Source organism: Pollicipes pollicipes, unplaced genomic scaffold, assembly GCF_011947565.3.
Source record: "Pollicipes pollicipes isolate AB1234 unplaced genomic scaffold, Ppol_2.1 Scaffold_2555;HRSCAF=2994_pilon_pilon_pilon, whole genome shotgun sequence".
NCBI classification, from domain to species: Eukaryota; Metazoa; Arthropoda; class Thecostraca; order Pollicipedomorpha; family Pollicipedidae; genus Pollicipes; species Pollicipes pollicipes.
Genome location: NW_023596136.1, coordinates 27028663 through 27050369, shown reverse-complemented (window position 1 = coordinate 27050369; position 21707 = coordinate 27028663). Strand labels below are relative to the sequence as shown.

General features: G+C 56.1%; 2 protein-coding genes across 2 annotated transcripts in view; both read left to right on the top strand.

The window, feature by feature from the left end:
• Nucleotides 1-17251, top strand: part of LOC119103589 (ankyrin repeat and SOCS box protein 10) — a 25221-nt gene extending 7970 nt beyond the window's left edge. The window contains exon 6 of the mRNA XM_037227182.1: nt 16889-17251. The gene's annotated coding sequence lies outside the window, so the exon portion shown is untranslated. The remainder of the gene's footprint in view (nt 1-16888) is intronic.
• LOC119103598 (ankyrin repeat and SOCS box protein 10) lies at nt 9700-17251 on the top strand. Its single transcript, XM_037227193.1, has 5 exons — nt 9700-9763; nt 12760-13442; nt 13936-14179; nt 14805-15046; nt 15473-17251. The coding sequence occupies exons 2-5, from the start codon at nt 12858-12860 to the stop codon at nt 15785-15787; spliced, it is 1386 nt and encodes a 461-aa protein (XP_037083088.1). The 5' UTR covers nt 9700-9763; nt 12760-12857; the 3' UTR covers nt 15788-17251.
• Nucleotides 17252-21707: the final 4456 nt, after the last annotated feature.

Genomic DNA, 21707 nt, shown 5'->3' with positions numbered 1-21707 from the left:
TCGTCCGAGTCGATGCGCGCGCCCACGCGGCGGCGGGCCCGCCGGCTGTCGTGGCTCGCCGCAGCCGCCGGCGCCGCCGGAGCTGGCAGCTGGGTGGCCGCGGCCGGCGCCGCCGGAGCGGGCAGCCGGGTGGTAGCCGCCGGCGCCACCGAGGCGGGCAGCAGGGTGGCCGCCGGCACCGCCGTCGGTCGCACGATCGCCACCGAGCCCAGGCTGTCCAGCGATGCTCGATCCAGCGACGGCTGCCGGAGCAGCGCCGGCGCCGGGGCCGCCGGGGCGGGCAGCCGGGTGGTAGCCACCGCGCCGCCGTCGGTCGCACGATCGCCACCGAGCCCAGGCTGTCCAGCGAGGCTCGATCCAGCGACGGCTGCCGGAGCAGCGCCGGCGCCGGCGCCCGCCTTGGCCGTCGGCTTGCGCTGCCGCCGGCCGTCGTCAGCAGCGGCCTCTGGACGGCCGGTCGGACAAACAGATCGTCACCACCGTCCGTCGCTGTGTTTACCTCCTTCGGCGCTGGCTTGCGCTTCTTTACCGCTGGGCGGAAAAACAAGTCATCACCATCCGTCGGTGTGTCCTCGTCCAGCGGTGCCGGCTTCGGTGCCGGCTTGCGCTTCTTCGCCGCCGGCTTATCTAGAGCATCCAACGGTTCGATGAGCGTGCATAATTGCCGCAGGGCCTTGCTTGACAATGAACAGTGCGTATGACTCACGATAAATATGGCACATAATTGCATAAAACACTGCAAAGGAAATTACATTGGTCCTACAAGAACTGCGCCCGAACAACGACTGTACAACAATCGTGGGACACTTTTCACATCCTCTCCTACTTCACATGGAATATTGACTTTCCCCACCTGTTCCCACCCGTCCCGTCCGCACCCACCGTGTGCCGTCTGTTTCTGGCGCGCCCTCGGCCACGGCCAGCCTGTGCGCCGGGGTCCGGCTGACGAACGAGCCGTTGTCGGACACCATGTCTGTGGAGGTCGAGATATGCTGAAGTGGGCGGTCAGGTCAGGTGAGGCTCAGCGCCCGGCAATGGAGAGGCAATCACCAGGCAGAATGTCCGGCCATGGAGACGTACGAACATCAGGCAGTGCCCGGTCTTGGAGAGGCAATCACCAGGCAGTGTCCGGCCATGGAGAGCTACGAGCATCAGGCAGTGTCCCGCCATGGAGAGGTACGAACATCAGGCAGAATGTGGTGCGACGCCTCAGGCGACGTGACGACAAGACAACGGACGCTGGCGACTCGCACAGCCGATTCGTATCAGACACGAAGCTCAGTCTACTGCGGACGGGCCCTTCGTCTGCAATCAACACACCCAGACCTGCATCAGAACATTAACGCCCGTCGAGCGGCGCAGGCTGCACCGCCTGCACCACCCAGCGCAGCGTCCGCGCCGGAGACGTCCGGCGTCAGCCGGCGCAGCTCACCGAAGCCGTCGCCGTCGCTGACGTAGCCGTCCTGCCACCAGAACTTGGTCTGGATGGGCGGCAGCTGCGGCGACGGCTCGAGCGATGGGTACGGCTCGTAGCCAGCGCCGCTGATGGGCGACTCGCCCAGGATGGCACCCCAGTCCAGGTCCATGGCCGACGGGGCCTGCCGAGGCGCAGGCGGCCAGTCAGGGCGGCCATGGGCAAACGGGTCAGGCGGCAACAGGCTGTGACAACAGATTGTACAGCCATGGTGCTTGGGGTGCTTTGCAAGAACTGTTGCAGGTGTTCTACAATGTGGGAACTGTGACATCCCAGATGTGTTTTGGTGAGTGAAGACAAGCCAAGGCAGAAATTAAGTGATAAGTGCATTATTTCTTACGACAGATTGTTTGCAAACAGAGGTTAATGGTATTTCACAAGGTTTTGTAAGGCTTCCACTTCTCAGCTAAGCTGCTGCCAATCCTCCCTCTCACCATCAACACAGACCATTGTGGAATTACATTGGCCCCTATTTCACAAGCCACAGATGGTGATTCCCATATGGTTGGAACAGCTTAAACACAATAACTCAGCAACCAAGAAAAGCCTGCTGAGCAGAATCCACTAAACTTTGAAAGTAATCAATATGGCAACATTTGACAATAAAACATTTCACATTGAGAGCTTTTGGCATTGGTTCCCATTTTGTAGGTAGGAGTCACAAATAGCCTAACCATCCCTTCTCAAATGATGAAGAAAAACTACTGCCATTCAAGTGTTAAACTCTGTGATTCAGGCATGCAGGTTTTGTGTACAATGTACAGCTCCAACAAATATCTGGATTTTCATACCTCATGGGACAAGATATGACCAGACAACCGCAGAGTACCTGAACAGGATGGGGTGGGAGTGGGACCAGACTGAACCATGAGGTTCCACCTAAAAAGTCACCATCCAAAGTGGCCCAGCCAACCTCTGCCGGCCCATCACAGCCAGAGTCAAACATGTTTTGGGCACCAATTGCTTCCAAGTAGAGCCTGCCCCAGCCCCACCTCGTTCTGCTCAGTGCTGTCAGATGCTCCCTGGCAAGTCTGCAAAAAATCTGCCCACAACATGCGATGTCTACTGGACGTCAACATGTTGAACCTCACACTTAATTTCAACTCAGGCCATGAAAAATTGCTGAATTTTCAAATTATACATGTGAAAAATGTTTCAGGGTATGTTTACCTGAAATTACCTTTGCAACATCATAATTCCTTCAATAGTTGGCTCTCTGTAAGCTGCAATCAATGGTGGCCATGCACAAAGGACCATTGCTCAGAGTTATGATGCACATGCACTGAAATTTTTGCCATAGCAGTGCTACACTGAACATGTTTGGCATAGCATGCATTTGTACAGTCCAGCTCCCTGGTCCTTCCTGACCCTGTCTAGTCTGGTTTGGTTCTGGTTCCATTTAAATAACATATTTTAGCAGTTCCTGAACCACAAATAATATTTTATAGGGTCCAGTAATTTGGCAAAATACACCCCTTGACAGCTGGACCAGCCATCTGACAAGGGAGGTCTCTTGCCATACCTATCCCAAATCAACTTAATGTGCTGCTTGTTGAAAGCTTGATTGTCACATACCATGTCATGTCATGACCACTGATATCACAGTTGTTTGCATGGATAAGGGTGCTCATTCACAACACCATATAGACACCTACATGTTCTGCCTACTATATACATGTTATCATTCTTTGTTGTGCCAAGCATTGTGATGACCATATTTTGCAGTTTCAGGAAAAAATGTATCAAACAGGGAAAATCATCCAAAACATACAAAATTCTGTGAACTGTGATGGGCACCCCTGAATAAGCCGAAATGTGTCCACACTGCTGTGATATCCTGGTTGTCATTCCAGGGCTTTATTATTACCCCTGGGAAATATATCCTATAAATGTCAGCCATGAAGACATGAAGTTACTGATCTTATGTCTTTATTTGTGCTCTTCACTATGATCATCACACCCATTAATCACACCAGTAAGTACTTAGCCAAATGTGAGCCTACAAATAAGAGTTCTGATAAGCAGCACACAACTGAGTGATCTTAGCCTTCCAGGCAACATTGTTTATGGCACTGCACAAGACATGTTCTTTCTTAGTGCATCCTTTCAATTTTTCACAGTAAAAATAACATGAAATATTCATTTCCAGTATGCACCTTAACAAGCAATACAAATGGAAAATGACACACAAAATGAGCATGCTGACGTACACAACCATCCACATCATGACACCGCATAGATCTCACAGGAACTTTAATACTCACGTTTGCTGGTGATCCCTGCAAATGCAATACCAGAGTCGTGCCGCTTTAAGGATATAAAAATATCTCGTCCGGTCCATACACTTCAAGGCCGACGCCCCTCATAACACCAAACCGCCTCTCTCAATCAACCCGATTGTGGCGCGCGCGCGTATGTCTTTTCAAATTTTGCGCAAGATAACGCAGGTGCTAAAGTACTGCTTAATTCCGCAGTCGCAATTGGCCGATTTCTGGATGCTTAATTGACTTAATTACACTGATCGGCGACTAACTGTGTATCCAGTACCATCAGTGCATCGAATAATTATAGCAAACTCTAATCACGTACTTTTCATTGACGGAATCAAAAGGAAACAATCGAAATCGAACGTGACCGAACAGGATCAGACAGGATCAGACGGGACGGACACCGCCGGGAGGGACAGAAGGGGATTGTACGAGACAAAACGATACCGGACGAAATCGGGCGTGACAGGGCGGGAACAGGCAGGGCCGGACGGACGTCAACGGACCGAGCAAGATCAACCGAGACCAAACGGAATTTGCATGGAAGCGGATGAACTTCGGCTGGACCAGACGGGACCAGAAGGGACCTCACAAAGCAGGATGAGACTGAACTGCATTGGACCATACGGTTTCAGATGGGACCTCACAGCACTGAACGGCATGGTACAGCAGCAGGACCGTATGAGACTAGACGGACCGAACTGCGTCGGGCATGACCGGACAAAACCACACGGGACGGGACGCGAATGGACGGAATTGGACGGAAGCAGCTGGGACCGGATGGAACCAGACAAGATCGGGCGGGACCAGACGGAATGGACAGGGCAGGGACCGGGCGGCTGATCTGGGCTGGGCTGAGCTGGGTCGAGGTTCCATCGAGTCCGACCCCATCTGGTCACATCAAGTCCCGTTCCGTCCCGTGCAGTCTCGTCTGGTCCTGCTACGAAAGGGCAAAAGGGCCCCTTGGTGCGCATTGATTAGGCTGGTTGGTCCCTTTGGCACCTCAGGAAAAACGATTAGGGGCCGATTTGAGGGGTCAAAGGGCCCGAAGGATTGGCCGAGGTGGTATTGAGGCGTTTCGGCCCAGCGGACCGGACGCTCAAATGCCAGTCAAGGGCCTTTTGCGCCTGTTGGGCCCTCATGAGTTGATGAGGTTCTCTTTATCGATCAGGCACCACCAGTACCAAACAAACGGCTCCGTGTCGGCTTGAGCCTGAGGGCCCATTTTCCAGGCAGTGACAAAGGCGGAGCCAGCGATTTACATTGGTTAGAGCCTCTGAGTCAATGTGTGGACCCCTATGTCCAACAGCGACCCACAGTGCCTGACAAGGAATTATGTGTTGGCAAGGGGCTTCGAGTCGGCCAGGATCAGTGTTCGAGGGGGTCCAAAGGCCCCTCATGACCGACGATCAAGGACCAGATTGGGATGCCGAAGGGCCCGAAGGGCTCGCCGTGGGTCACATTGAGAACCCCGGCTCTACGGGCCGGGACCTGAAACGTCAATCAAAAAGCCTCTTACACCTATGAGAAACCCACTGGAACAATGTGAGCCTCTATTTCGGGTAGAGACCACCAACACCGAGCCGTCGGCTCCTTGCCCATCTGGACATGGAAGGCATAGAAATGACCGGGGTCAGCAATTTGCGTTGGTTGGGCCCCTGAAACAATGAGGGACCCGATGTCTGTCAGTGGCCCACAGTGCTTGATAGGGTGTCCTGTGTCGACAAGGTGCACCAAGTCGACCAGAGGAAGATTTTCTGAACATGGACAGGGAAGGAGCCCCGGGTGCCAGAGCGCCTGCTGCGCTGGTTGGGGCTCTCTGACAATGAAAGAAGATACGAGACCTTACGATGAGAGTCCACAATGAGGCGTTGGAAGGGCCCTGGATCAGTCAGGGGCTCCAGCGCCGAACGGGGGGGGGGGGGGGGGGGCTGCGTTATTCAACATGCGCTCAGATGAGGGGTCAAACAGACTCCCCGAAAAGTCCCAAGGTTTTTCCAAAAGGATTTCCGAGCAGCGCGGGCCTTTTGATGTAAAAATTAAACGTGCCTTGATAGGTCGCTGACCTATGGCAGGTCCGATTCAGACCATGGTTGTCAGCAAAGGGCAGTTCTAGGGATTCGTTCAACGTGATGCAACAACTGAGTGCTCAAGAAAGCCGTACATATCTGAGATAGTTTCTTGGCCAAAGCAATGAAATAATTGAATTTAAAATCGCAACCAATACCATTGACTCAGAGACAGGTGTGAATGCCAGAACAAGATTAATCTAATCCGCTTTTTCACTCGAGAGCTGTAGTTTCTGGTGCTCATTCCGAATTGATTCATGACAGGCACCGCAGCAGACATGTTCCATGACCTTTGAGATCATATTAGGTATGATCGGGATGATAATGATGGTGATGATGATGATGATCATCATCATCATCATTTGACCTAAGATGACCCAGGTCATTGTTTTTTGTGTTAGAAACACACAAATTAGCATAATCCCTGACGAATCCTTAGGCTGGACGCACAAACCTCATCATGAAACCTGCCCTAAACAACATTTTAGGCTTTCCATGTTCCTTAGGCTCAGGCAATGTCCGTAGTGGCTCATACGCAGTAAGTGATGTTCTTATCTAATACTCTGCGTCGAACTTTATAAACTTCCCGCTTAGCCGCCTGCATTGTTTGTTACGGCCTTTGACGTTGACCTGTATACGGGAGCTTGGATTCTTTATACTTTTGACATCTGTTATCGGCATTATCTGCGTAGATTGAGGTTTTTTCTGGATTCATGTCTCACATTTTTAAAGTACAATATTTTGCTACACCTTTCTGAACCCAGTCACTTTCAAGGGTGAGCGCAGCTCGGAATATTGAGTACCGCCAATGCAATCGGTGTTAAGCACCACATCATTTGAAGGAAATATTCCACATTCGTATGTTTCTGCAGCCTGCCCAGACAAGCGGGACGTCGCGAGGATTTGGGGTGAAATGAGAAAGTGAATATAAGGGAGGCCGGGGATGCGAATGCCAATAAAACAAATAAAATCACATACCAATATGCAAGAAGACCACGACAAAGGGCCAAAACATCGGCGCATAACGATCGTCGGGTGCACCACGCAGCATAGATTTACGAGACACCTTGCGGCAAGCTGAAGTTCTACAAGTGAGTGAACCCGTCCGCTATAGTGGCAGTTCTGTCACGGTCAGTTTGGCAGGGACTCCCAAGTCATACCTTCGATCATTCGTTCATTCGTTCGTTCGTTCAGGCAGCACTCCGTGGCGTAATCAAACGATAGCGTATTGAGGAACATTTTTGCTGAATAGTGGATTTGTGCTGTCCAAAGCAGTATTTTGCACTTGAAGCAACTGATTGTTACAAGTGATCTTTGTCCATCATGCCTATCTGATGCTTGCCTCAACATTCTCAAGTGTGGGGCATTCCCTTAAAAGGAACCTTTGAAACCAGGGATCAAGCGAAATATTTGCTGCCTCACCTAATGGTGTATCATCACACAGTCTGCAATGACATCCACGTGGTGAGATCAGAGCGCGCTTTAATGACATGCACGACATGTAGTATCGCTGTGCAAGTACAAATGATCACGCCCTAAAACTCGCGCTAAAGGAATATTTACGGAAGCAGGTTTTCTGTCAGACATGCATCATTAAATTTCACCAATACCTTGAATAACCCATAACGGGAGCGTTTCGCATTTGTATGGGGTTTTGAACTGAAATAGCCGTCTCGAAAACCTGTCGGTACAATCCAGAGCCCTGCCCTACCTAAGGCCTAGACCCGCTAGTTTCTGAGCTCTACGCCCGCGAAAATGGGGAGACTATTTCGGGGAAAGTATTTCAAGGTCACCTTGGCATTCATGACTTCATAATAACGCCGTTCAATTCCTGCCGTTCGACGGGTCATGCCATGATGAAGACCGATACAAATACAATGGTCGAGTCGTTCACGTCTGGTGTTCGTGGGCATTCAGCACACGTTAATTTCCAGATTTGACGGCCGTCAATTGGCTCTCAGTCAATATTGTGTAAGGTACAATAACGCAATCAAACAATGACGTATCGAGCAGCGTATTTACTAAACAGAGAAATATGTTGTCCAGAGCAGTTTTCCTGCTTAAAATATGCCAGTAGTCATCTAAGTGAGCTTGTCTCATCTTATCTGATGCCTGCTACAGTATTCTCAAGTGAGAAACACTCCCTTTAAGTGATCATCATAAGCTTCATTCTGTTTATTAGCAGCATCATTTGCAAACTTTCATCGTTTGGATCAAGCTTAGAAGACAAAGACCCACTTGTCACACCAGTCACAAAAAGACCGTCCTTGTCACACTCACGGCGCAGATTGATATGTGTCACAGATGCTGATGCCCACAAAAAAACGTTGGTAATGTTACTAAGCGAGAAAAGTCGATAATGCAAGCGCCGACATCGTAACTAAACATAGCGCTTATCGCTGCTCTGATCGCCTCTTTTCGCGCAGCGCTCGCGGCCTTCATCAGCTGCCCTACATCAAACCATAACGCGATCTCCATTCGACCAGACGGCCAATCTGGCAGCACTCAGTGCACCTGCAGACCAGTAGCGCCGCTTCCGGGCCGTACAAAGGCTTGCCCCCCGGCGAGCTCAACTCCCCGACGCCTGCCTGATCTACGACCGACTGCCGGGCGCTCGGGCAAGCCTGCCAAGTCGTCCCGCCTCCAGATGTCTTTGTACGCGCCAGCTTGTCCGGTGAGTGGCGTCGCGCCCGTACTCCTGGTGACTGCCCCACTGAGCGTCCTTTTTGGCCGGCAGCACGTGCGACACCCCTCCCCCTCCCCCGAGGCAGGAGAGAGGTCATCCTTTGTTGCGACAGGTGCAGCGCGTCGGGGAAGGCCTCCAGCGGCTGCGACGAGCAGTCTCATCCTGGATCCCGGTTGGTGTCGGAGACTTGGAATTAAGTCTCAGTTCGTCATTGGGCTTTTGGGTGTGCATGCCACGGACGTTGAACGGCGCGTTGACGACTTCAGTGTCGCACGCGTGCAGCCCAGAACATCTTGGGGCATGTCCACATGTCGCCAAAACTCCCATGTCTCCATGGGGATTGGCAATGAAAGCGAAATTATTCATGGGTTGGCTCAAAACAACTCCCACCCGCTTAACTGTTGACCAGCTTCGGATCAGCTCAGCGCACCGCGAGACTTAGCAGAAACAAATTGCATCCAGTGGAAGTCATTCCAAGCCTGCAGGCCTCACAGCTGCACGGAAGCCGAAGCTCCTGGCTCCGATCCTGGTCGCGTTCTACACCCAGAGCTCAGCTGGGTGGCGTGGCTGAGCGGTGGGTGTTGATCCACAGTCGCTGCTGCGCCATGCCGAGGCTCGGCCTGCAGCGCCAATGGCCATCGCTGCACTGATGATAGCCGGTGACACCCGCAGCTGTGGGCCTTAGTCCATGAGCCAAGCGGGTAAAAAGACCTAGTTTTCACGCTCGGGGGCGGAGTGAGTGGGAGAGGGAGAGGGGTGGGGGGTGGGGAGGGGCCCTGATGTGTTGCGGACCCGATTATGTTAATTAATCGGTAACTTTACATCACGGTTTCCTGCGCGGACCCGAGTCGGCTCAATAACAAAGGCCAGGCTGTCTCAAGACAGGGTCCTCCCCGCTCACGCCCGCGTGCACACGCACGCCCGAGCGCGACAGCACGACGCTGCGCCGCAAATCGTCGCACGCTCACGCCTAGCAGCTGTCCGCCGACCTCCGCCGGCTCCGTCGATGATGCAACGACGTCCGTTCGCGGCCCACGCGTCCGCGCCCGCTTGTGGGAAGGCCGCGTCTATAACCGTCGGGGCCGGCGGCGCGACGGGCTCTTGGCGCGTGGCCCGGTCACGTGGCTGCCGTCGTGTCGCGCTGCGCAGTGGGCCTTTGCGGGAACTTTGCGCGGCGAACGTCGAACCGCACCGCCGGCCGCCGCCCGCTCGCCAGTTGAAGAAGCGATCTCGAGCCGCGCGGACACGGAGCTGAGCCCCGCCAGAGGTGAGGGGCTTTGTGTCGGCAGGTGTTGGCCGTGTGAGGTGTCTGAGAGGTGACGGCTCGAGGTCGCTGCCCCCCTGCTTTATCCTAGTGATGTTCTGGCGACGGGGTTTGGAGCGAGAGACGTGCAGAGATCTATCGGGTAGCTTTTTGGGAAGGCCGAGTGCTAATCGCGTGTTTACTACCCCGGTTGATTTTTCAAGTTCACCGAATGCCAGTGGGAAGCGAGGTTATCGCTAGGTGCCATGTGTACAGTTATTCACTTTGTTTACATGCAAAGCAATGTGGCTCAGGCTCTTTGTGGCAAGAGGCACCACATGATTTTGACGGGTCAGGGACCTGTAATGTTCGACAGCTTCTTAGCCGTTGACACAGTCACGACAATTCATGACCGTTTCAAACCAGCTGATCGGGAATATTTTAGATGTTGAGTATCCAGCCTCGCACGTTTACAAGAGCTGGAGCCGGACAGCAGACAACTAACCGCAGCTCGGCACATACCAATTACTATATGGTCATACCTGATAGTGACGTACCAGCCAACGGCTGATGGACCGTTTTTTTAGTATTGCTCTTAACATCCTGTCAGGTGCAGTCGGGATGTGGTAGATCTCACCACCGCACGAGCCATCGTTAGCCTCTTTGGTCTCTCTTTGGTCCCAATATGTCGTATCAACATAGCCTCCTCCACAGAAGCCTCCAGAAGCCCCATCCACAATGAAAACAAAGAGACCTCAGCTGATTCTGCGCATCGGCCGCTCTCCCGTTCGCCCACAACACAAATGTTCAAACCGATCCTGCCATGTCTAGCCGTTTCCCGTCCGCAACACCCTGGGTCTTCGCAAGGTCGTCGGCCGACCAATTAGAGGTCACTCTTTGTTTGGCCCAGGGCGAACCCGCGGGCATTGACGCAGCACGTGGGCCGCCCTTCTGTGGAGTTGGCGGCCGCCCAACGCCTCATCAACAAACGTCCCAAATGCGTACTCGCACGCCAGTGGCGCCACAGCGGGATTCACGGCTCCGGCAGCCGTAGACAACCCTTCCCGTCGGACCCGAAAGGCCTCCTCTCCCCCGCGGACAGCCATGCTCGCGCGGCGCACCCAGCGCGGCGGCGGCCGGCCGCCCGGCGCGTCGAACGACGGAGTTGTTTTGGTTCGGCGCGCCAAGACGGCGGCGTCGCCGGCGGCCGTCGGCCGTCGCCGGGGTCGCGGGTCGGCGACGCGGCGACCGATTTTGAGCGACGAGGCCAGAAGGTGGCGACCGCAGACCCCGCTGACGTCACGACGGCGCAGTTCGGTGTCACCGGGAGGACGGCGACGCGGACGCGGACGCGGCGAGCACGTGACACGGGGCGGGGCAAGGGCGAGGCGTCAGTCGCCGCGGGCGCGATCGTCGGCGGCGCAGTCACCTGAATGCGGCGGTCAACGTCTACACGCCTCGCGCCGCCACAACAAACCGACATCCGCAGTCATGATCACGCAGTCGGAACAACCTGCTCTTGACGTCGGCCGGTCGGGGGCCCTGGTCTCCACGTGCGTTCTAGGAAACGGATGCGATCGGTAGTAAGGCTACGTCGTAATTTTCCTTTTGCGCGTCCATGTGGCGTTGGTGCACCTCAATGGCCGGCAGCACGTTTGCAAACATTTGCTTATTGGCCCAGCACATGTTTGCGTTCCCCCGCCGTGGGAACTTTCAGGCACATCCCGATGATCTCTGTGGCCATCCTTGCAGTCTTGCAGGGCAGAAACCCTCGTCCTAAATCTGTCCCCAATCTCGTGCGGTAACCTCCTCCGTTCTCGCGCTCTCTTTCCAAGTGCTCCCCTCTGTTGGCCCGTTTGTCCTCGCCGGATCCCGTGGTGCTCGCGCTCGGATGGACAGGCTGGCTTTGTCCGACCGGCGCCGCTGCAGGATGTCAGTGATCCCAGCCCTGGACGGCGGCCAGCGCCCGGTGTTTTCCTAGCAACAGCCGTCAGCCAAACTAATGGCCAAGCGGTGGCGCGAAGACCTGCGCAACAGTTGGCACTATCCGATGATCAGGGCGACCTTTTATCAGTCGAGACTGCTGCCGGGTCGTGGATAGCCTCTCACTGGTCAGCAGTATGTCTGCGCAACTCCTGGAAAAAGTGTGTCAGCGATTGCAACAAAATGCGTGTCAGCAGCATGGGCACATTGTTGAGATGCCCTGGATGTAGTGACTTTTTGGACCTCCGTAAAGCTCTGCTTCATTCGTTTGCATCGCGATCTTCGCTTTCCCTCCGTCTTGATCCTGCTTAAAGCATGTTTGAAAAGCAAAATAGCTCGAGCGGAATTACGCTTAAACACCCACCGCAGCACTCAACACGATTTCGTGACCCGGTCACGCCAATCGTCTACGCCGCGATGCCAATCAAAAGGCTGCTCACGGGAAATTCTCCTTTTCTTGGCCGTTTCACGGGAGCTGTGACGCAGTTATGTTGGTGTTGGAGGCGCTCAATGGCTGGAAATACCCAGCTGGTTTTGTAATGGTGCGAAGGCTGCCAGAACACTCCTCGCGCGAGAAACGTCTTGATTTTCTTGGTAGAACACGACAGTATTGCAACGTTGCGCTTGTAGTTGTTTGGGTCGAGGAGCAATCGAGCTCTTTGCCAACCCCAGATTAATGTGCTCGTCAAGCTCACCGCTACACTTTCGCCGTCCATCCGTCCAGCATCACCTGCATTCACTGTGATGCCGGTTATTTGGGTGCAGCGACAGCTAATGCGACCTTGTTGGAGTTTACTTTTGTGGTCCCTGCCCTGAGGCGTCATGTTTACCCAACGATGGGGTTCGCACCAGTCCCAATCATAAACATCCGTATACAGCGCTGAAACATCTAACCGCGGCGTAGGGTAGCGAAGGCTTTGACCTTTAAATCCCTGCACGTTTGACAGCCTTTAGAGTCTAGACAAGTCCGTCCCGCTCCATCCACCACTCCCCCAGCATCTCCAAAACTGACCACATCTCCGTCTCTGTGCTTGCAGGACCGGATCCGAGCAGACCCGTCTTGCCTCGAGCCGTCGTCGCCACCGTTTCGTCTTCATCACCGTCTCGCCTTCGCCACCCGCTCAGAGGCCTCACGATGCCGATCCAGGTTCTCCGCCCGTCGCCGGCGCCCGAGCCGGGCCTGCAGCGCGCGCTCGCCGACTGCATCACGCGCTCGGCGCCGCTCGACGAGCTGCGCATCCTGATCGCCTGCGGCGCCAAGGTCAACGCCCCGGTCACGCTCGGCCTGCGTCCGCTGCACTACGCCGTCTGGCAGCGCTACCCGGAGGCGGCGCGCTGGCTGCTGACCCGCGGCTGTGACGTGGACGCCGCCGACGACCTGGGCCACACGCCGCTGCACCTGTGCGCCGAGAAGGGCTACGGCGAGCTGGTGGCGCTGTTCCTCGAGTTCGGCGCGCGCGTCGACTTCACCGAGCTGCACGGCGGCGAGGTGGAGGAGCCGCTGCGCATGGCCATCAAGCACGGCCACTACGCCATCGCCGAGCAGCTGCTGCGCCACGGCGCCAACCCGAACGCGCCCTACTTCCTCGGGCCCGAGCTGTGTCTGCTGAAGCCGCTCGACCTGGAGTACGCCGAGCTGCTGCTGCGCTACGGCGCGGACGCCAACGCGCCCGACCGTGCCGGCATCAGTCAGCTGATGCGCGCGGCGCGACAGCCGAACGTGAGTCAGGGGGAGCGCGGGTCGGGCGCGCGGCTGGCTGGACGCGCGGGCTGGATAAGGGAGGTCTGGTGTGGAGTCAAAGGCGGAAGCTCTTACTTCCGAGTAACTTTCCCACCATGACTATTACCGAATGTGACTGACAAGGTGGCCTCTTCCAAACTCAACAGTGACGAAAGGTGACTGCTCCTATGACGGTCAGGTCTGCGCGGGCGTGTGTTTTGAAAACATGCCTAGTCATGATCTGGCAAGACCCCCAAAGTGTTAGTCATGGAAACGCCCATGATTAACGTAACGTATCAACGTAGTAACGTATCTCTCGCGAGAACACTCAGTAATGACATAAGTTGCACAAATGTCAAAGCGATTCGTCGAACGATCAGACGCCATCGCTTACAAACACGTGACGAACGAAGCCGCTTAGAATCTCTTCCGAGTTCACGACACAACACCAAGACCCTGCACCACTTCCCTCACCACCCTACCGCCGTTGCAGGGCCTGCCGGCCGTGCAGCTGTACATTAAGTACGGCGGTGACGTAAACGGCACGGCCGGCGCGCGCCACGACTTCCGCACGGTGCTCCACTACGCTGTGATGTCGGGCCAGCTCGAGACTGTGCGCTACCTGGTGCGCCACGGAGCCCGGGTCAACTTCCCCTGCGACTATGAGAAGCCCACGCCGCTCGATCTGGCCATCCTCAAGGGCGACGTGGCCATGGTGCGTCTGCTCATCAACCTCGGTGAGTGAGGGAGCGCCGCGGGCCGACACTGGGTTGGAGAAGAGTGCTGCTCTTGGGAGGGGGCGGATGATGGGCAGAACGGAAGATGTAACGTTTCATGACGGTGATGAGGGTGGGTTAAATACTGTTCTTCGTAGTGAATGAGACCTGATGTGGAGGTGTCACGCGGGAAACAAATACGACAGACGTGATGTGGAGGTGTCACGCGGGAAACAAACACGGCAGACGTGATGTGGAGGTGGCACGCGGGAAACAAACACGACAGACGTGATGTAGAGGAGTCACGCGGGAAACAAACACGGCAGACGTGATGTGGAGGTGTCACGCGGGAAACAAACACGACAGACGTGATGTGGAGGTGTCACGCGGGAAACAAAGATGACAGACGTGATGTGGAGGTGTCACGCGGGAAACAAACACGGCAGACGTGATGTGGAGGTGTCACGCGGGAAACAAATACGACAGACGTGATGTGGAGGTGTCACGCGGGAAACAAACACGACAGACGTGATGTGGAGGTGTCACGCGGGAAACAAAGATGACAGACGTGATGTGGAGGTGTCACGCGGGAAACAAAGACGGCAGACGTGACCACGGACTGCTGACCTCTTCGCTTCCTCCCCAGGAGCGGACGTTAACGCCCATTCGCCCATCATCGGCTCGCCGCTGCACGTGGCGTGCTCGGAGTATATCGAGAACCGGTCTTCGATCCTGCAGCTGCTGCTCGGGGCCGGTGCCGACCCCAACGTGGTGGTCAAGTCGGAGGACGGCTTCTTCCTGCGGCCCGTACTGGGCGAGTACCTGACCTCCAACCAGCAGAGCCTCTCCATCGAGGTCATCCAGCTGCTGCTTCAGCATGGCACCAGGGTGAGCCACCATATCGACCCGGCGGCAGTGTCGCCTTCCAGCCGTGCGAGAGCGTGTCTTCCTGCTCAGCAAAGCTCAGCCCTGTCCGTGCACCCGTTATGTTACTCGTCTCATAAAGATCATGTTTCGTACACTGCCGTCAAAAGTGTGGTGATTTCTTTTTGAGAACGAGTTATTTGGCATGCTGTCTTAGTAAATATGCAATGTCTCTTATCACTTTCTCATTCCTCTCAATATCCGGTGAAAATGAAGCAAAATATGTATGAGATAGTTGTGTAGTTGCCATATCCCGTGCCGCAGGCCATCATGTCAAGCTCCCACTCCTTCATATCGACATCGCACTCCTCCGCGACTCAGAACTCTGACTGCACTATGACAGCACGAAGTCACGCAGACCAGCCGTCTGACTCCGCCGTCCACTGGCAGGTGGTGCTGAAGAGCCAGTTCCGGGACCCGATGGGTCTGCTGAACTCGCTGCCGGACCTGCGGCACCTGCCAGGCCTGTTCGAGGTCCTCGCCTCCAGCGCGGACGCCTTCGACCCGCCGATACTGCGCCGCAGCCGCTCACTCTCCGAAGAGCAGCGCCGGCGCCTGCTGCTGCAGGCGCGCACGCCCCGCCCCCTGCTGCACGTGACGCGTGACGTCATCCGCCGTGCCATGCCCGGCCGGCTGTGCCAGGACGCCAAGCAGCTCGTGCTGCCGCACGAGCTGCACGAGTTTCTGCTGTTCTTGACGACGTGAGCGGGCTCGAGGCGCTTGGTGTTGCCGGCCGGTGCCGCCAGGGGCGCTGGTGTCGGCCGGAGGCGTTCTCTCCGACTCCGCGTCATTTTGGGCGGGCTGTGGTTAGTGCCGGTCTTACGTCGACCAGAGGGACGTGGCAGACGCCCGGCTTTTGTCCCCATAGCCCGATCACTGTAGTGCGCGACTTGATATTGATATTTATATCTTGTTGTTCCCTCTTGCACGCCCCGAACGTGGCGCGTTGACACAAAGCTAGTGCTTTCGTCTTGATAGGTATTTATTTTCATCACATCTGCATAGGGGTGATATTTTGTAGACTGTAGGCTTAAGGGCAGTTTGGTAACCCGAGCGAGCGAGATTCTTTAATGATTAAAATATTTCTACAGAATGACAAAACCGACCCCAGTATTTCGGGAATTCTGGTACCAAGTATGGGTAGCAATGCGTCAAACCGCACATACTTCAGTAGCCACCGTCTGTGATTATTGTTCCCTCTCCAAGTATCCACCGCTTGGAACTGGTTAATCCGGTCCGATTTTAACGCCGGAAACGGCTCGCTTGACTGCATCTGATTACCGGAAGACCACGCCAACCACATCGGTTTTGAGCACTGCATCTTCAAGTCTTTGCATTCCTGGAGCCGGACGAAACCAACCCAGGATTTCACAATGGCCTCCGGAAGGTCCGAAGGTCCAAATCACAGGTTCATGCTGCCAGCGTCAACCTTGGATAGAGTTTGCGATATTTCAACTGGCGCGTCGGGTTAGTTTGAGCAGAGTTGGCTGAGCCTGGGGCTACCAGCTCCGGTACCGCGACCGTGGCTCCGGCGCGGCTCCCAGCTCCGGTACAGGCACCGCCAGCCTGAACCACGTCAACGGAGCATTTGCGAGTCATGACTCGAACAAGATTGATGGTAAGGGCAGGGTCAGGTCATCTCCCGAGCCGCGAACCGTATATTTTTGTCCTCCCGCGCCCCGGCGGGTCCGGACCGTGTGGCTTGTTCGCTCGGCGCGCCTGACTTCTGAGCGCTGCGCCTCCATCAGCGACCAGCTGACCTGCTTGCGAGTGCGGCCGGAGAGGGCAGGGTCACGGGGTCAGCAGGTCACTGAACTGCGCCCCGCGAGCTCCTCACACGGCGCAGGAGTTACGAGTCCCTGTATTCTACTGCGAGACATCGGAGCGTTGGTCACCCACTCGTTGCTTTGATCTACGTGATGGCTGTTATCAAGATGGCAACAAGTGGACGGGATTACGACACCTCACTGAATTGCTGTCCACGCCCCAGTCCACCGCATCTTGTTTCCTCCTGCCATTTCTGCTCAATCGATGACGTGCCAGTTTCGCAGTTCTCTGGCTCGGCGTACCATTTTTGTATCAGCGACTTATTTATTATTACTGTCTTATGTTTGTCAGTTATACAAGGCGGATGCTTGTGTAATGTGATTAATATATTTTGTGAGATCATTCCCGGGTCTTGTGATGTGAGACATCGATCCCGCCGCGGCTCAAAACGGCTTTGGGTGCGAATCATGTTGAAGCTGGAAGTGTAACTAGGCCGCTTGCTGACGGACACAAAACGAGCACAGGAGTTTGTCTGTATCAACCTCAGGCGGACAGCGACCGCTTCCGTACGACGGTACGTCGACAGAGACAAGGCGACGATTTCTGATGATAGTGCTGGCGTCACACCACGTCCTCTCAGTTGCGATCACACGGCACCTTTTTACAAGTGCCTGGCTACCGTCCGTGCCGTCTAGCGATGGTGCTGGCACCTGTACAGGCGTAGGACAACCATTGGATGCTCGACACTGGGCACAGGCATTTTAGACGACTTGTTCATAGTGGTAAATGAGCCGACTCGAAAGGTGTTGCAATGTTGAAAGGCGTTCAAACGCATCTCACAGTAATCACACCTGCGTATCCGGGCGTGTAGGTCAGCATACAAGTGTGACATAAGCGTGGGCGGGTTAATTTATTGCATTAGGTATGGCCACACCACTCTCGTGCCCGATCGAAAGTCACTGAAACAACTCGTCCAGATATCACAATTATTCTGCATGGCTGCGAAGACAGCTTTCAGGTTGGCATCAGGTCGACACCGCATGAGGCGGCAGACCAATTCTCAGAGGCCTTTCACGACTAGCTATCTCTAACCGTTCTTCTTCGCTCAGAAATGAAGTGACAGAAATCGTGGCCGATGCCCATTCGGATGCAGTATAGCAATGAGCATACTTCAATCCCAGACATCATAGGTTCAATCGCAGGAAGCGCTCGAAGTGCACTCCGGAGACCAATTGAGCTGTCACCTTAACAGGCCGGGCAACGTGGCCACGTGAGAGAATATACCTGCAGATGTACATGCACGCGATGTAGTGTTGCGCTACAACATGCAACAAGTTCTTCGGCCTCATGGGCACAATTGCAGCCGATCAGATGGAGAAGGCCGTACAATAAGTGTGCCTCCGTCGACATCTAAAACATTTTGATATAAGGGGACAAGGTGGCGCAGTACCTGCAGTTGCGACGCGGTGTGTACTGTGTGTACCTACGTCAAATCGCAGGAGCTACTACGCATGCCCCTGGTAACAAAGAACGTCCCACAACATGCGCACGGCAGCTGTCGCGTAGGTGTACACAGGAAATACAGACCTTCTACGGACGGTCTGCTCGGCTCAACAATGTCCAGAACAAGTAAAACACGCGTAGGGAACACTGAAATGTCCTTAAAGCTCTGTGTCTGCACTTTCAGCACCGCTGGACTCGATGTCCGGGCCGGGCACGGGAAGATTTAAACACGTACCGGCCTCTGTCGGTAAAACGGACAACTTCTCATTCGCCGGCTTGGCGCTGGGCGGCGGTTCCACGACGACGAAACTCGGCACCTCATCCGGCGCGGCCACAGTCAGTTCAAAACAGGGATTATCACCGCCGACCCCACCATCTCCTCCGTTCACCTCCAGCGAGCCTTCTGCGTCCACCGAAACTCCAGGGACGTCATCCACCGAGAGCCTGACGTCACTGGAGACCGGGCTCTCGTAGCTAACGGTGGGCGGCGACAAGGTGCGCGCCTCCGAAACCGTCAGCGTGTCAAGGTTGGCTGAGCTATCGCTGCTGGCGTCCTCCACCGCATCCACCGCCGTCAGCGCGCTGTCCGCGCGGCGGGCAGCGAACGCATACCGGCCGACGCCGTCAGGCGGCCCCACCAGCTCTGGCGTCGGGTGCACTGCCGGAAGTGAGGACGCCGAGGACGAGGAGGACGAGGAGGAGACGCTGCTGCAGCACACGGACGACTGACGACCGAGCGCGGCCAGCCGGCGGCCGCGGCCACCGCCGCCGCCGCCCGGGCTGACCGCTGGCGGCGGTGGGCTCATGGTGCGTACCGGCCCGTATGTTGGCGACGGCGGTGACAGGAAGTTGGGTGAGCGGCGCGCGGGTGGCGAGCGTGGCACGCCATGCGGCGACGGCACGGTCAGGAACTGCGGCGAGGCGGGCCGCGGCGCGCAGCCGCCGTCCGGCCGCGCGGCACGCAGCGCGCCCGCCTCCACGCCGGGCACGAAGAGCAGCTCGGTCCTCTCGGCCGGCTCGCCCAGTCCGTCGGGCAGCAGCTCGTCCTCGAGACAGACGCTGGCCTGGCGCGAGAGCGGCGAGCGGCGGCGGCCGCGCGGCGTGACGGCCGCCTCCGAGCACGACGACCAGTCGTCGTCGGCCAGAAACACCGAGTCGGAGCCGATGCTGCGCGAGTCGAAGTCGGTGATGTCGGACGAGCTGACAGCCGAGCCGCAGCGCGGCCGCGGCAGGTCGAGGCGCGGCACGGTCAGCGGCGTCGGCGGCGCCTCGGCCTCGGCCGCCAGGCAGCGCAGGCTCGGCGACGGCGTCACGCTCGGCGTCGGCTGGATGACGTTGATGTCGACGCGCTGCCACCAGCTCTCTGGCACGCTGGCCTTCTCGTCGAAGCTGTAGGCGTAGCGCGGCGGGCCGCGCCGCCGCGGGTGGTGCACGCGCAGCTCCAGTTGGTGTCCGGCGTCCGCGCTGGAGCCGCCAGAGGAGAGCCGCGCGCGCCGCGTCAGCCGCTGCACCGAGCCGGGCGCTGAGCACGCACACTTGACCGCCAGCGAGTGTCGGCTGCCTCTGGCGGTGGCCAGCGAGTGGCGGCTGCTCCGCGCCGTGCCGGCCGGCGTCGACTCCAGGCTGAGGTGGCGCGCCGAACTGAGGCTTAGCCCGTCGGCCACAGAGCCGGCCAGGAAGGCGGTGTCCCACGGCTCGAGCAGGCTGCCCTCGCCGTCTTCGACGCTCGGGCACGGCGGGTACTTGCTGCGTCGCTTGCACTTGGACTTGTAGAGCAGCAGGAGGATGAGCAGCAGGAAGAAGCCGCCGAGTGAGGCAGCGATGTTGATGCCCGTCCAGGCGTTGTAGGTGTTGTAGTACTCGCGCCGCTCGAGCTCCGCCATGCCGAGCAGCGGCGGCGGCGGCCGCGCCTCGGCCGAGGACGAGGTGCGGGGCTGGGCTGCCGGGGCACAGAGGACACGGCATCAGCGACCGACTGAACGTCATCGACAGGTCGGTCAAGAGGCTTCGCTACAGGAGGGACGCGTGGCGCCCACTCCAGGAACGTCGTGCATTTCGTGAACATCGCGAATCGGCGTGAATGTCAGGGCCGGATAGTGACACGGCTTCCACGCTTGGGGATATATATGTATATATATATATATATATATATATATATATATATATATATATATATATATGCATATAGATCACTAGTGGCAGCGCTTCTTACATTCATAAACGCGACACAGACATAGTGTCAACACTGGCTGAATGTCAGAGAGCGAGCGTGGACCTGAGCCGATCAGACCAGACACGACCAGACTCCTCGCCGGGCCCGGACACTTGGCTATAGAAGCACGGTGCATTTCACGGAGGGATCGGCGCGAGCATGCTACCTCACGTGCAAAAATAGGAATGTCGACTCAAACACAAATACGTTTTCGAAGGGCTCGGGCTCAACCATTACGAGCATCTGGGACGCGGCCTCGGTGCCCAAACCAATCGACATCCATCAAGACCCGGCTCAGCCTGAGTCCACGTGAGCTGACTCACGACTGCGGGCAAGTGCCCAATAACGACCCGCACTTAGGAAGATGGGGTGCAGACGTGATCTTCAGACCAATTTCACGACTCGACATGAACCATTTATATCCCTGAATCCCGATCATGTTAAAATCTGTCCACGAGGGCTGAGTGGATCAGGACGCGAACGTCGACGCCGGGACTTCACGGCGTGCGTGCTTGTAGATCATGATGTGGAACATGTTGACTCAGCCTTGATTCAGTGTCAACACGCTATAAACCAGACTCGAACCTGTTTCCAATGTACGGTAAATCGGGACATGAATAATAAAACAGGGGACCTGTGGAATCAGCAGAGCACACAGGCGCAAAGGCTATGACCAGACTCAGATTTCGGCACCGGTGAGGCTAACGGCAACGTCTGGTTGCAAACAAGGCTTTGCAAATATACAAAAGTTAATCGGATATATTAGGTCCAGAGACAGCCAGCAGACGATAGGGCGCTGGACCTGTCTCTGACTTCTCTGAACCTGTCTCTGTCTCTGTCTCTGTCTCTGTCTCTGTCTCTGTCTCTCTGTCTCTCTGTCTCTCTGTCTCTCTGTCTGTCTCTCTCTCTCCCCCTCTCTCTCTCTCTCTCTCCCCTCTCTCTCTCTCTCTCTCTCTTTCTCCCTCAGTTCTCTCTCTCTCTCTCTCTCTCTCTCTCTCTCTCTCTCTCTCTCTCTCTCTCTCTCTCTTCTCTCTCTCTCCTCTCTCTCTCTCTCTCTCTCTCTCTCTCTCTCTCTCTCTCTCTCTCTCTCTCTCTTCTCTCTCTCTCTCTCTCTCTCTCTCTCTCTCTCTCTCTCTCTCTCTC